The sequence below is a fragment of the Tenebrio molitor genome, chromosome 4 (genome assembly GCF_963966145.1).
Source record: "Tenebrio molitor chromosome 4, icTenMoli1.1, whole genome shotgun sequence".
Taxonomy (NCBI): Eukaryota; Metazoa; Arthropoda; class Insecta; order Coleoptera; family Tenebrionidae; genus Tenebrio; species Tenebrio molitor.
In genome coordinates this window covers 1331697-1348416 of record NC_091049.1, presented here as the reverse complement: position 1 = coordinate 1348416, position 16720 = coordinate 1331697, and the positions used below count along the sequence as shown (strand labels likewise).

At 36.3% G+C, this 16720-nt stretch overlaps 1 protein-coding gene across 9 annotated transcripts in view; it reads left to right on the top strand.

The window, feature by feature from the left end:
• Positions 1 to 14926, top strand: part of LOC138128776 (TWiK family of potassium channels protein 7-like) — a 261082-nt gene extending 246156 nt beyond the window's left edge. For all 9 annotated transcript variants that reach the window (XM_069044979.1, XM_069044984.1, XM_069044978.1 and 6 more), the window contains one exon: positions 12725 to 14926. In XM_069044979.1, coding sequence (XP_068901080.1) covers positions 12725 to 13503 — 779 coding nt within the window. In that variant the 3' untranslated portion in view covers positions 13504 to 14926. The remainder of the gene's footprint in view (positions 1 to 12724) is intronic.
• Positions 14927 to 16720: the final 1794 nt, after the last annotated feature.

Genomic DNA, 16720 nt, shown 5'->3' with positions numbered 1-16720 from the left:
AGTGGACGATAGCGATAGCGATAGCATCATTCGTCTGTTACACCGGTGAAGCAGGAAAGAAATGAATGCACTGACAGAGAATTGTACATTAGGAAGAAATTAGTAAGAAATATTTAATTCTCCGAAACTCATGTTATTTTCAGACAAGTTTATCGTAAAAATTCAAGTCACCTCGTGCAAAGATTACTGGCGCCAGCAGTACGCCATTTTCATGGCGCCAGTATTAGTGGCGCCAGTTTGTATTTCAGCAGTTAAACTCAAGTTTATCATCAAAATTATGAAAGTCACCACGTGCAAAGATTACTGGCGCCGGGAGTATGACATTTTCATGACGCCAATATTAGTAGCGCCAGTACATCCAATCAATTTTTCACATTTAAGTGTATTTTTCTGTTTGCATAATTTTCCGCCACCTCTGTCTGGCACCCACTTTTTATGATATGCAAAATGGTGGGTTCTTCCACAACTGACGGCTGTCACACTCGTGCAAATGTGGTTGCAAATGCCCCGAAAATGTTGTGACGGCTCGAGGCACACTTGCAACATCATTTCGACCCTCTCGCTTCCATTTTAATGCACGATATTAGATTTTCCTACTTGAGTTTGCTTTGTTAATGATACGTAACGGACTAATTACGGATTTATGACGTTTCGGTGCGGTCGTAAATGCAGTTTACGGCTCGTACAAAGTTTCAAGAGATTGTTATTTGAAAAAAATAAACAAATGACCACGTGACAGCAGCCGCGCTGGCGACTGTCGGACGAAAAACTGGCACGTCATTAAAACGCTCGTAAACGAGATGCTCACGGCGCTGCTGCTATTTGCATCTTAATAATAATTTAAAATTTAATCATCCACTCTATCGAAATGAACGGCTCAGAAATGAATTTAATTTAATCCCACCCCTCGTCACAATAAAATGAATGTTATGATGCAATAATCGAAAAAGCTCCATGGTGGAGTTTCCGGTATGGGGCGTTCCGGAAACGAGGTCCCGATTGTTTCTCGTCGCCTTCCACGATCCGCATCAAGCTCGTTTCCATTCCGCTCCAATCATGGCTGTCTGGATCTGAGAATATCGATGGTAATTGTCAGTTTATCTGTCGCAGTCGGCTGGGGGCGATTTTCCGCGGCGGTACTGATTTTGTTTCTTCTTCTTCTTTGTGTTTTCTTCTTTCCTGTGCTCCTCGGCTCGTTACTGTTATTGTAACAAGTCCACGGGACAAAGCGACCGCGTTTTTCCACCTCAGACGATGAAAAAAGGATCTGCCAGTTTAAACTTTGTCAAAAATTACGTAAATATTTTCTTTATGCCTGCGGGCCGCCAGGGGGAGCCATTGTTTCACTGCCGCGCAGAGAAAGAATCAACAATGCAAAGAAAACAATAATATTAACAGTGTAAACAAGACAGAAAAAGCGGAAATCCTTCGGTAATAACAAATAAAAACGGAATTATGCTAAACCGTAAAACAATTATGTCGAACAAGCGGATGAGCTTATCGAGCCGCGCAAAAGTGTCTTTTGTTTCTTGCGGGGTTAGGGCTTTTTGTGAATACCGCAAAATTCCTGAAACGGCTGCAATTTCGGTCGTACACGCCGCCCCCGTTCTTGCCGCCAAATCCGCTGGGATATCGCCATTTGACGTTGTGTTCTTTGCCGGGGCGATGAGAAAACTGTTGCATTTATATGGCGGCATCAGCAGGTCTTAACGGTTTTTCTGGAATTATTTAATATAAATTCGGCTGACCTTTGGGGCTAAAGAAACGCTACACATTAAACACCGAGAATTTCTTCAAGCGTGAAACTGGCATATTTGATTCGTTAGGGAAAAAAAGTATCCTAAACGGGGCGAAAATGGCGTTTTTGCAAATATTTTGCAAACAAAACAACGGAGTTGTCTCAAAGAGATCAATCGAGAAAGCTCCATTAAAATTTTTGCCGCAAAATATTTATGCAAAGGTAGGAAATAGATGGGTGATGTCTTTTATAAATAAAATTAAAAGAGGAAGATTTCACACTTGCTCAAAACTACACAAAACTATTTTTTATTTGAACGAAAAAAATAAAATGAAACTATAAAGTCATCTAGAAGCCTGCAAATTACTCAATGTTATTAAAAAAAAAATGTTCAAAAACGTATTAAATAAAAGAGATGCAAGATTTCAACTTTACCGTCTTCATAAGCTAAAAAATAAAAATGAAACTATTTTTTAATTGATGTAGTTTCAGTAATTACGAGGCGAAAATATAAAAGGAGGCACAGCATCGAGGCCGGATTTATTTATCAGCCACGTCGAAGTGTGTTCACACAACATATTGTCATTATTATTTTTTCTTTATTAAACAAACAAAAAAAAAACTACATGAATATCTAAATTTGTGGTTTGTTTAGATTTTAGACCATAAAAAAACTACTTTAACTGATTTTCAAACATACAAAAAACATTCTCATTCATGATCAAAAATCATACTTTTCGATTGTCATTTCAGTTGGAAAAGCGTCACTTTAACGCACTAGTACGAAAACAACTTTTCTTTTCACACTAGTGTGGAAAGGAATTTATATTATAAACAATTAAATTAAATTATGACGTTGCTTACAAAGAAACAGTAAAAACAAACAAGTAGAAACCAATTAATATTTTGAAGTATTATTTATTACTGTTAGAGAGATCACGATGTTGTAAAAAATTATTACGCAACTCATGTAGAAAGCACTTTTTTATTCGTTGGATTACAACATTCGCTGCTCTCGTGTGTATAAATTTCCCACTGGTACAAAAAGTAGTACTTTGCACACATGTTGCGTAAACTTTATAGGGATTTTAGATATGTAATAAATCTATTTTAAACGATCCAAAAGTCAAAATTAGAATTGTTTTTAGATCTGTTGTTTGAAATTTAAAACGAATTTATCAATAAAGTGTTTACTTAAAATTCACAATATCTGATCCACGTCAGAACTTTGAAAGCTGTGACGTAGGTCTGTGATAACAATTAATATATCAGTCTGTAGTGAAAGCTCAGCTTTAACGCTATCGTTCCAAGATCATTTTACAATTATTCTTGAGTAAGTAAGAGTGTCTCTTCCAATCAATACGCGAAGGCTTTACATAAGATTTAGTCCCAGGAATAGTATTAATTTCAAATCCACATAATAATAATGTAGCTTTATTTATTTTAGCGAAACTTTACACAATATTCTAAGCTCGTGTAATTGTATTTACCTGTCTATAGATCTCGAGTTTCTCTTGTGTTACTCGAAATTCCATTATGAAATAATTCACTCCGAACCTCTCCGGCGAATTATAGTGAGAGGGCGAATTTATTTACACAAAATAATTTCTTTTATTGGTGTAATATTTCCTTAAAAATTGTGTTGTCGGACAATTAATCGACTACACAGCGGTTCGCAATTAGAGCTCGCTTTAAAATTAGCCTTCGGGGATTGCTCCAAAGCGACTCGCTGGTAATGCAACTTTTTTCTTTTTTTTCCCGAGCGCATGCAAAATCGTTTCCGGTCGCGAACCAAACCCCCAAACGGGAAGGTTGACGCTTGTATAATTCTTAACAAAGAATCATTATTTATTTACAGTAAGAGTGAGGAAGGCAAAGCTTTCGTTCACGCGAATTGCGTGTTCGTCCACGAAGCGGAGCTGAGTGAAAGACAGTGAGCGAAAAACGATGAGCGAAAGTGAAAGAGAAATAGATACAGACTCACTTTCTTGAGAGGTATCGAACAATAGCTATTTTCAATACAAGTGAGCAAAGTAGTGCATTTAATCACGAGTACGGAAGTTGGGCGTCTGAGCCGAAGGCGAGGACCCCAACGGTACGAATCAGTGATACCTAATGCATTTAGCACGAATGAGAAGTTTACCCCAAGCAGTTTCACGTTTTTTCGTCAATTGAATTATAAATAACAGGTTAAAAACTGAAAAATAAGACAAGCTTTAGTTATGATTTATGAATATTCAGATATTAAAACCAGATTTTAAAAAATTTCAGTACAACATATTTGTTGATAAACTCGCAAAACATTCACTTTGCTCACTAGTGAGAAAATATTATTTCCTCACTAGTGATTCAATTGCCATCTTTTCAGTGAGCCAAGACCCCTGTTTCTTGCTCCGCTGCTCCCTGAAAAAAATTGTAAAACAAAACTGACAGGTACAATATGTTTACTTTCGGTTTAGTTTGAGAACGTGCACCTCATCGTTTAAACTGGGGGAAAGGAACTGTCAAAAACTTGTGTTTATTTCAAAATACCTATTCCTCGTACGCGCTTGTAGTAAAACGTCGGCATAATAAAATACCCTGTACGCGTTATTAACGCAAATGCGGAACAAAGGGGGCAACGTATATTAAGACATTATTCACGACACGTGGGGGCGGTAAGCTGCAGCGGACGTAGGTTAAGGGCACGCCATCTCAAAATGAACGAACGCAACGTCGGACGTCTAATTGGCCAACAAAACGAAGGGAAATCGTTTCAGGAAGAGGTAACAAACACTCCATTTAAAAAAATTAAAAGCCGGGAGACGCATATCGAGAGCATGGGAAGCAATTAGGGGGTATCAAAGAAAATCCGGAGCTGTCTTCTTCAATAGTTAATTTATCAGTTCGTTTTAATTAAAATGTAAAGGTTGAGTTTACCTTGCTCTATTTTAATAAAATTTTAATTTGCCTGCAATAAGAACTGCATCCGAGCGAGGTAAATTTAATTTAGTTAGCTTTGATTAAATATCGCGAACGATATTCGAATTTTCGCTGGAGTAAACCAGAAATGTATAACATTAAGGCGTACGTATTAGGCCTATTAAAATTGCTTCCACCACTTCAACATTTCAAAGCTCTATCCTAAAAGCTCTCCTATGCATTAATATTCATAAGTGACAATAGTGGAATATTAACACAGATTACCTGTTATACAGCGATTATAGCTGTGTTGTGAATTGTGTTCTGGAAATTTTTACCTGGAAGGTTTCAGGAAGCTCCAGGAATTTAATTAGGTCAGGAGGTACAACCAACCGTAAATAATTATCTTATCATGTTATATTAAAACGTATTGTTCTGTTGTATTTTATCGTATTACTTAATGCAGATATCACATTTTCATTAGGTCGGATTCGCGATTCCATTAAGAACGAAGGGGAGCTTTTAAAATTGAACGTCAAATAATGAATAATTCTAATGGAGTTTACGGCAAGATCGTAATTCCAATAATTTAGAATAAGAATAATGAAGGAAACAAACAAGACACGGAGTAAATTCTTGTTAGGGGGTGCTTCCCCGGATTCTTTTGCTAAATTTCTCAACTGAATAAGTATCTCGAGAAAACAAAACATTACTTTGCCAAAAAAGTGGTTTTTTAGGTTAACAATAGCACATCGTTGACGTTTCTTTGACATTTCAATGCAAAATCTGCTTACCAGTGGCGTCGCGATCTCCATTATCAGATAATGATAATAAAATGCACAATTATAATTCCATATTCCGTTCCTATAATTGAACGCTTATTTGCATAGAGTTCCGCTACGACATGACCGATAATTTAATTTGCAACGCTTGCTCTGATTTGTTTTCTTTTTGATCACCTTCTATAACGAGCGTTCAGAAAGTTTGTAGATAAGCAGGCCTTCTATTTTACAAATGCAGGTCGTCTACTGGTTGGTATCTTTTGATATTTCTTTGAGATACATAACCTCACTTTGGTACATTGAATCATCCATCACGTAGCACTAAGAAAACGAGGAGAACCCTGGTTGGTCGGTTCTAAAAAGAACTGTCTCTCCAAAAGAAATAATTCACACTACTGCCTGTTCATGACGGATATCTACGGTTTGACAGCTGACCAAGCCACGCCCACCACACATTTTTGAAAGCTCTGTAGTTTTTACAGATAAACAGTTCCAACAATTTTAGATGGCACAAATCTTTTCTCCAACTAATAGAAATCAAGCAGTTGCATAAAAGAAATTGATTTTCTTCCTTACTCCCTCATATTTTCACTTTGGAATTTCTCTTTTTTAGTTTCTCTGTTATCATTTCTTTTCTTCTCCCTTTCCTACTTGTCGCTTCCATTCATTTTCACCTGGTCAAAACAGAATAAAAAAAAATTGATGTTCGGAAACACTTTTTTGATTTTCTTTTTGTAAAATAAATTTTCACCGTTTCATCCAAAAGTGCATTTCAGTTTAGCTCGTTTCTCTTTTTCTCATTCGACTTTCCTTCATTTTGTATCCATTTTTTTGTCCCAATGAATTTAGATCCTATAGTTGGCGCGGCGAACCAGTGGGGCAGTCACGAGGTGTTCACGTGATAGTTAGTAGCGACGTCCATCCCCCGATGATCACGCCAGTTTATTATTCCATCGGGCCACCGCGTCGACTGTAGTAACGTGAAAAGAATTTTTACATTTTCTCCACTTTGTAGGGTCGAAGAACTTAACATTCCCTCATGGTGTGTAAACAAGTAATTCAGCAAATGCACCCCCGATTTTATCGCGTAATTCTAACCGGATCGCTTTGTGCAGCAACGCGATAGTTTCATGAACTCCCAACTAAAATTGAAACTTACTTTAAGCCTTTGAAATTGCCCCGACATTCGTAAATTGGTACATTTTATTAGCCCGGCTCGGTACATTTCTGGATGAGATTCCCTCAGCAGTATAGAACAGAAAACTCACATTGAATCCCGTTTCCATTTAAAATGATTTTCAGAAAACTGGAATAGTCCAATTACGCTGGCACTGCTGAATTTTCATTTACATACAATTACGACCCGAACCACCAATACATTTTATCTCTCCGCCCCCCGAATAAAGTTATTAAAATTTGCACCCTTACACGTAGTTTCAAATATTAAATTGCCCGATTAAACTAATTGCTGAGTAAATTCCGTTTCCGCTAAATTCGTGTCGCATCCTTGCCGCGTTTGTTTTTCCCTTCCCGTTTTGTATTTGGGGACGTGACACACATTCCCGAGAACGAATGTTCTGAATAAACAGATATCGGTCTGCGGTATTAATGATTGTCTTCAATTCCGGAAAACTCGCTTGGAAACTCGATTGGATGGATAAGTGTATAAAAGAAGTTAATAGGATTTAAATTAGATCGGCCGAGCTACAAAAAGAAGTTTTCTCATTGTGAATTTATATAATGCCTTGAAATCGTGAAAATTCTCCGGAGACACTTTAGAATCCATTACGGACAAAAATGGATACGGACTTTTAAATTAGGAGGTCAACATTTGAATCCTGCAAGTTATTGGAGATAACGAACGGAATTATATTGCGAAAGTTCCGGGGGTTTTACGACCCTTTCAGAACTACTTGTACGGGGTGTCTGACAATAATTTCGAGAAGCATTAGGTGCAGTTTAAGACCGAACAATGAAAAAGTTGTTGCTCCAACAACACAAATTATTCAAGATAATTTGAAAGTGCAGAAATGTAGTTTCCATAAGGAGAATGTAGGAAAATTTAAGGGAACGATTCTGGATTGTGCACATTAAAAACTATTCATCATAGAGGAAACTGTCATAATGTAAATGGACTCGCCGAGGATATCTGTGTAAAGCGGGTGCACCATAGTTCTATGGTAATTAATTTTCACATGTTGGTCTCGTCAAAGTGATAATTTGAACGATGTCATGTCCAGTTTGGTGGAGATGTTTTTGTATTATGCCCAAACAGCAGAGGTGACCGCTTTATCACCAAACATTTTTATTCTAACTAGTGTGACAGAAATCCGGAATAAACATGAATTGAACTGAAATAGTTTTATGCGAAAACTTCAAATAACAAATATTTTACTGAATAAAAATATAGATTTGAAGAATTTGATGAAATGAAAATGTATTTATTTATTCAGTAAGTCCAATGAACCGTTAGGTGTAGGTCTGTTTTTAATGAAAATTAAACAAAAACATTGCCTGTGATGTTTTTACAAAACTTGGGTGAACTATTTTACAGTATATTATTCAACGAGCGTGCCATGGATGATTTACAGCACTCGCCCACGGCTCGTGCCGCAACTACTTCGTGAGAAAGTCATTACACGCAAGTTGAATATGATACTTTTTCTCTGACATAAAATACGTTAATTTTAACAACCAAAATTCATTTGTTGCTTTTTTTTATTACAAACAGCAATAACAAACTGGGGAATTATGACATAAGAAATTATTGTGACGTATAAATGTTGGGCTGTATCACAGCAACGTTGCAATTTTGCGATAAGCGAAATAATGAGTTATTCTTATTAGTCACCTAGTGAGTGAAGCCATTCATTACAGGACAGTTGAATATAATCCCTACTTTTTCTATTGCGTATAAATTGCATTATTTTCACTATCCAGATTCATTTGTTGCTTTTTTTGTTGCAAAAAATATTAACAAACTGGAGAATTATGACATAAGAAATTATTATGATGTATAAATATCGCCCTGTATTATAGCAACGTTGCAATTTTACGATACGCGGAATAATGAGCTATTACGCACAGCCGGGGGTAATGAACTACCTCGTGAGTGAAGCCATTAGACGAGAGTTGAATATGATACTTTTTCTATGACGTATAAATTGCATTATTTTCACTATCAAAATTCATTTGTTACCTTTTTTATTGCAAAAAATAATAACAAACTGGTGAATTATCAGATAAAAAAATTATTATGACGTATAAATATTGCGCCGTATCATAGCAATGTTGCAATTTTGCGATGCGCGGAATAATGAGTTATTACTCACGGCCGGAGGTAACAACTAATAAACCACCTCGTGAGTAGCCATGACAGGATAGTTAAATATTATACATTTTCTATGACGTATAAAATACATTATTAAAAAAATTATTATGACGTATAAATATTGCGTTGTATCATAACAACGTTGCAGTTTTGCGATACGAGGAATAATGAATCATTAGTCATTAACTCATTACTCACGGCCGTTACTTAACAGTTAGCGGACATATAACGAATCTTTTTTAACAGGAATTGAAAAATTAGATTAATTTGTAGAATGCAATAAATAGAAGAAAGACCAAACTTTTTTTTTGGTATTATTTTCGTATAAATAATTAAGTTTACCAAAGTTTGCAACATTTCCAAAAACACTATTCCTTCATCATTTTATTCGCCACGTAAATTACATTGTAGTAAACTATAGAAAATATGAAATTTATTTTGGTTTTTGTTACAAATTAATTAGCCAATATTATTCTATTTAAAAAAAAGACGACGAATTTATAAAAAAGTGATTCATAAAATCTATCAAGGTAAAACACATTCCTCTACTAGAAGTAAAACTTTATTACTCAATTTTAGATACTAATAGAAATAGTTTTGGTAAAAATTGATGATTTTGTCAATTCTTCAAAACAAGTTAAGTGTATAAAAATATTTTTTTAGGCATCAAACGGTAATTTTACGTGCTCACAAGCGGACGAAAAGTAACTTTTTCGGGCGCTGACCGTGGCGCCATCTGTTGGTCTGTTTAGTAAGTTAGCAACGAAATCGATAATGACGATAATAATTATTGTCCTGTCACCGTAAATTGTGTAAATATATAATTGTATTGCAAATACAAAATTTCTAGTTTTGTTGGCAAGCTGATAACAGATACTATAAAAAAAATTGTTAATGTATTAATAAATTTATCTATTTGAAAAAGGTAGTAGATACAAAATAGATTTGTAATTTTTCCAATGATGTCTTTTGCTTTGTAGTTCGTGCGGTCGCCTAAAAAATTTAATGTGCGCCACCACCTCGCTCGGCTGCGCCTCGGCAAGAAAACTCAGACTCAAATAACTATTGTCTCTAAATTTTTTACTTTTACATTTATATTGACAGTCGTTTGTTTGTAACACTATTACACATATTTTTGTAGAGAACTAATTGTGTTGTCCATTTATTTTTGTGGAAATACCAGACAAATCAATTTTAGTGAATATTTGACAGCCCTCTCAAATCATGTAGCTATAAAAGCTTTATGCGCTTTTATTGAAGGAATTATCACTGAATAGTTTTGCCTCGAATTGAAATTTGTCGCTTGGAGATGAAAAGGTCGCCGTTTCAATTTATTTTTTTTTATTGACATGTTATACAGTGCGTTCGTAAAGTTCGGAATAAATTCGATAAAATTGTAAGTATTAAATTCTGAGAAAAATCCTCGAAGAGGTCAAGTTTGTTTTTAAAAAGTGCATGTTGTTATTTAAGTTGAGAGCTTGTCGTCTCCTAATAATGACGTCATCAATAATTTTTTTAAATGACAACCTTCACTTTTTTCATCTTTTTCTGGTAGACCTTCTTAGTACTTAAACGACTAATGAAAAAAATTGATACCTTACATAACAATTTTTTTGAGAAAATGACAACAAATTTTACTTAAAAAATGTAACTTAATTTTGAATGTAAAAATTTTAATTGACCTCAAACAAAAACAAACAAACATTTCAAGTTAACAATAAAATTTAACGCAAATGTTGAAATTGCCTCCCGCCAACTATTTGGCACTCACCGACACTTTGTACACTGCGCTCAATAATGTCAGGGCTTATTTGTCCAATTTCAGTGCGAATTCTCTACCGCAAATCGTTCTAAATTGTTTGATCTATTAAAATAAACCTTCCAATGTAACTAAATCTATTGAAAAAAAATTTAAATTAAAAATTAAATTAAATTTTTTTATGTAAAATTTGTCATTTGCTCAAAAAAATTGTTATGTAAGGTGTCAATTTTTTTCATTGATCGTTTAGCTAGTACGAAGGCGTACCTACCAGAAAAATAAGAAAAAATTGGGGGTTGTCATTTAAAAAAATTATTGATAACGTCATTATTAGGAGATGACATAAGCAAAGTACTGAACAATATGCACTTTTTAAAAACGAAGTTAACCTGTTCAAGGATTTTTCTCAGAAATTAATACTTACGACAGTTTTATCGAATTTATTCCGAACTTTACGAACGCACTGTATAAAATTAGGTACAACTGTAGACCCAAGTAGGTATGTACTTAATAGTTTGACCTCATAATTGACAAAATTATCAAAATAAGAGTTTCCTTTATGTTGAATTATTAACAGAAAAAATCAATTTTTTCTAATTCAGTTACGAGAAGTAACCATTGTGATATGTCATTTTAGTTGTCAAACGTGCTTCATTTAATAACTAGTCAAAAAAGTGACATTATATTATCACTAGTGTTAAAAAGTGACATTATATTATCACTAGTATTAAAAATTATTGAAATAGCAAATTTAAACAGGATTTTAATTAGAATGTGTGCTTTTCGTAACTAAATTAGAAAACATCTTGTATGAAACTCGTAGCAAAATGGCTATTTTTTTGCAACTCTTTGCATAAATAGCTATAGCTATTTATTACCAAATTTGTCTCTATCATCGTTTCACTTCTTTTTCAATTAATTCCAATTCCAATCAAAACAGAACTTTTATTTTTCATTGTGTTAACAATTTCCCCCGCCTGCTCAGTTCTTTTTACAACACGCGAACCATCGGGTTGTTACGTAAAACGACATATTTCAAAATAATCAAAAATAACGAGAGCTCTTTGCCCTTGTACGAACGCTAACAAAAAAATCTAAACATTTTCCAGAACGTGAAAAACACATCCCAAATTTATTCTAACTAGACAAAATGTTTAACAAATTTAACGACCTTTGGGAAGCAATTCGATAAAATAAAATTTGCCTACCGCAGCTACTGCATGAAATAAATGATGAAATTATTAAACTACTACTGCAAAATATTGCTTTAATTACAACAAGAAAAGTAAAATATGTAAAAGCATTAACGAGAGAAATAGTGAATAACTCGTTCTGAAGCACGTTTTGCGAACAAAATATTTCATTTTTCCGTCGTTCAAAAATGTCAGATTGTGTTTCCAACCGAGAATTCAATATTCTGCAGCAAGACCCAGAATTCTGGTAGTAAACGTCAAACCTGCGCCAAGAAGCAATGTTTAGCTGCTTAATGAAATTTGTTTATCCAATTACAGAATTTTACGACTAATGCTAGCTCAGGTAATAAGTAGCGATAATTCTGGCTGAGGAGACGTTAAGTGAAATACTTCAGGAAGTTTCAGTGTTTCATTTAGTCATTCGGGCAAAATATCGAAGTTATATTTTAGGCGATGGTATGTTTATAGAGCGAAATGCGCCGGACGCTTTATTTTATGGCTCGATATATTTCAACTAGGAAAAAAGTAATTTAAATAAGAGGTTATATCTGCGAAACTATGCAAGCCAGCCAAGTCAGATGTGTTTATTCGCAATTCTCTCTCACAAAACAACAACGAAATGCAAAACCGAGATAATGTAGGCAACCGGTAATGCACACCAATGTTATGTGTCTGTCACAATAGTGTTAATGGTAATGTTAATGTTAGTGTTAGTCAGAATGTTAATCTTCAGAACATTGGTGAAATGTTAAGAGATCCAGAAAATGTCTGGTTCTTTAACATCTTCGTTAACATCTACCAATCACCATCGAGAATTTCACGCACGCGCAGGCGCAGTGACAGTTCACACCACGTTGCCAGCTGTAAGAGTAACATTCCGTTAACATTATTGTGAACACTGGACTACTAACATCACCATTGCCATCTCCACTAACATTATAACATTACCACTAACACTAACACTATTGTGACAGACCCATTAGAATCAACAAACTGACACAGAATTTTTTTTTCTTGCAGGATACGGAAGCATAGCCCCTCGGACCACCCTCGGCAAGGCCGTCACCATGGGCTACGCCATGCTGGGCATCCCCTTGACCTTGCTGTACCTGTCGAGCATCGGTTCGATCTTGAGCCGCGTGGCCAGAGGGGTGTTCTCGCGCGCCCTCTGCTGCTGCTTGTGCTCCAACTGCGGCTACTGCTGCTACGACGAGAAGCGCATGGCGGAGAAGGAGCGTCGGATGAAGAAGAAGCGTCAACAGCTCGAGATGCAGCAGCAGATGGCCCTCCAGGAGCCGTTCTACGTCAGATCGAACTCCATTCACAACAGCCTCCACTCGCCGTTGCGCGACGGCCCCATCAAAGAAATGGACAGCCTCAGCTGCACCGACAACGAGTCCAAGTCGTCGATGCACGGGCTCAGCATCCTGGCCCCCATTCTTCTCTGCCTGGCCATGATGTTCATCTACATCTGCTTGGGAACGTTCGCCTTGTACAAGCTGGAAAACTGGTCGCTCCTCGACGGCTTCTACTTCTGCTTCATGAGTCTGACGACGATCGGGTTCGGGAACATGGTGCCGGGCACCGACCCCTTCAGGAACCACGACTCCAACACCACGATATGGTTCTGCTCGATTTACATCATGTCGGGGATGGCGCTGACGGCGATGTGCTTCAACGTCGTCCACGACGAGATCGTCCACAGGCTGAAGCACCAGGAGAAGGCCATGCCCAAGCTGAACTCGGCGAGCTTCACCGACGACTTGAACTCGGCCGATCCGTACAACATGACCTCATGACAGTTCAACCCCCAGATCAAGAACGCGACCTTCTACCACAGGAATCTGACGGAGGAGACCTTGCTCAGCACGGGCACTCCCACTCTGGAGTTGGGCAGCGGGCACGACTTGACCCCGGCGAAGATACCCGAAGTGTTGGAGGGGCCGGTCATCACGGGGGTATACACGGTGCCGGAGTTGCCCGAGAACGACGACAATTCCGAAGACAACACAGAAATGTAAACATATCGACGTAACGAAATCCCCCAAATGTGATACACCATACATTGGTTATGCGCAAATCGACCAAAAGGACACTTATTGTAAATTTGTAGACAGTTCCCAATATCTAAATCGCATTACTACCATCATACAGGGTGGCTCAAAATTCGCGAATTCTGAATTCAGAGCGTTGTAGGGGATCACTTCAGTAGTCCAAATATGGAAATAAAAAACAAATCGGGACTCCCCCCACAAAGACACATTGGTCTGAAGGTGCACTCTTTGAAGTATACAGGGTGTTATTGAAAGTTGTACAGATATTTTAACCACGAGCTACTGGTTTCATGTAGAACTCGGAAAAAATATTTAAAAAATTGTTTTAATTGCTTTTAGTCTTCTACGTTGTCAAACAACCTCGTAGGTAAAATTTCGGCACATTTTAAAAATACACCCTGTATATCATATTTTCTAAAACGTACACCAATGCGGTTTCCTTGTTTTAAAGCATATTTCGTATAGGTTACTTCGCATTGGAGTACGTTTTATAAAACATGATATACAGGGTGTATTTTTAAAATGTGCCGAAATTTTACCTACATGGTTGTAGGACAACGTAGAAAACCAAAAGCAATTTTAAAAAATTGTAGTTCAAATTTTTTTATTTTTTGACAGAATTTTTTAAATATTTTTTCGGTGTTCTACGTGAAGCCAGTAGCTCGTTGTTAAAATATCTGTACAACTTTCAATATCACCCTGTATCTTCTTCAGGAAGGGCAATTTTTTTTCTAAGTATATTTCGAGCCCCACTGGGTCCTTCCCTACCACGCTCTGGATTCGGAATTCGCGAATTTTGAGACACCCTGTATAGTACCCGGCGAGGGTGCGCCATAAATTTAATTATTGTTACTAAGCATTACGATTATTGTTAATTGGTCTCGACCTGAATCATTGTAAATAACTATGTGAACTTTACTGTTTAGATAAAGAATAAGAAATGTCGCCACAAATGCTCCAGACAATTTCCGATTTGTACATAATTTTAGCGGGAACGACAGGATTTAAAGAGGACACTCTTTGTACTCTGATGATGGATTCCTATGTTGTACGAAACGCTCCACTGTTTAGATCGTTTATAATTTAATAATAAATTCTATGTACAATTGTAAGACTGCGTGGGATGAGTGTATAATTTGTATAAATGATAATAAAATTCTTTAATACAGTTGCGTGTTTATTTAAAGGTCAATACACAAGGTCATATCAATTATAATTCTAAGGTCCAACTGAAACGTAAAAATTAACAAACAAGTAAGCTGTGAGCAAAAAAGCGTATGTCGTAACTTATTTCTTTATTGGCCCAATGACGACACGACCTTGAATAGATGTGAATGAAGTGGCTTTCGTAATTTCCCTCGCATTATCTACTGGATTGTTCTTTTCTTTCAAGACTTCCGTTTTTTTAAATCATTCTCAATTTTCATTACAACTTGGTAAGGTCGTCATAGAAATGGTCACCTGCTTTGTCTTCCTTTTCCTCTTTTTTTTATTTATCCACTTTAACTCTACCTGTTCTCTAAATACAAATTTCTTTTATTCTGTTGGTATTACGCTTTCAAAGACGCTCACAACAAATTGTTACGTTTCGGTCTCCTTGTTTGCATCTTCTGGTCTCTCATTTCTTTTATCCAAAATCTAGTGCCTATCCTTACAACAGTTTTTTTGTTTCACTAAAAAAAAAAACACTTGGCAGTATCATATAAACATGATTACTATTACACATTTCATTTTTTAACGAAAGACGTATTAAAAAATTCATTTTCGAAAAAAGCAAAGAGGAAGTGGCGCAAAGTCGTTGGAACGACTTCAAAGAACTTAAAAAAATAAATCGCTTATTTTGACAGTTCTATGTGCTGCATTTTGAGAAACTACCTACGTAAAAAATAAAAAATAGCTATTTTCAATACAAGTGAGCAAAGTAGTGCATTTAATCATGAGGACGGAAGTTGGGCGTCCGAGCCGTAGGCGAGGGCCCCAACCGGACAAGTGATTAAATGCACATTTGCTCATGCGTGTTGAATCTGATTTTTTCCGTGATCGCTGAGTCGAAATTTCGGGCACCTTTTTTTGTCACTACGCATGCAGTTTCGGTATCCTTGTATTGAGACTTTTACACCTTCGTTTAGCAACCTTGCTAGTAATGTTGCAATTTGCATTCACTCTTTCTCACTAATTTACTTAACCTCACCTCTGATTTTCCAACCACAGGCGGAAGCAGTTCTAGGTAATTCCACCATTTTGCAATCGTCTCCAATGAACGATTTTAATCTAAAAAATTGTGTTTTGAACAGACGAATGGGGGGAAAATACTGGACATGAGCTAAATGTATAGGTTTTTTTTCTGGCAGTATAAACGATGAACATGAAATTTCAAAGCAACTTTGCGATTTAATATCTTTCCCTGCCCAATAAGAAAAATTTCACATGTAAGAGGCTTCCGATAGGATTGCAACGTTGCCCGAAGCTATCGCTTCCTCCAATCTTTGCAGAATAGACTGATTATTATCTTTATTAACCGGATAATCAATATAGTCCTCCCTTGTGACCTTTTTTAGGTACTAACCTAAATTAAACTTAACAAAAAGAAGAAGCGACCAAATGATCAATGAAACGGAGTTTTATGGATTTGCACTCGGAATATAAACAGACACTTTAAATCCATTATAAATATATTTCCAGCCAGGAATTTATACTAAGATTACACTAAGCTCGCAGGAAGGAAGTGAAAATTCCACAAAGTGATAATAACGAAACAAGACTGTTTGGCGTAAATAATTACTTCTTTAAAATGCACTTCCGTCGTCGAGAAACGCAAGTGACGTTTGAAAAAAAAAACCAATTGAATAAATTGTATCTACTTTATGGCGGTGTAAATAAGCGGACAAAGAAGACAGAATTTCAGAAGTATTTAATTATTCAGAATTTCCATTCCGTCATCGTTGCGATGTAATCGCCAAGT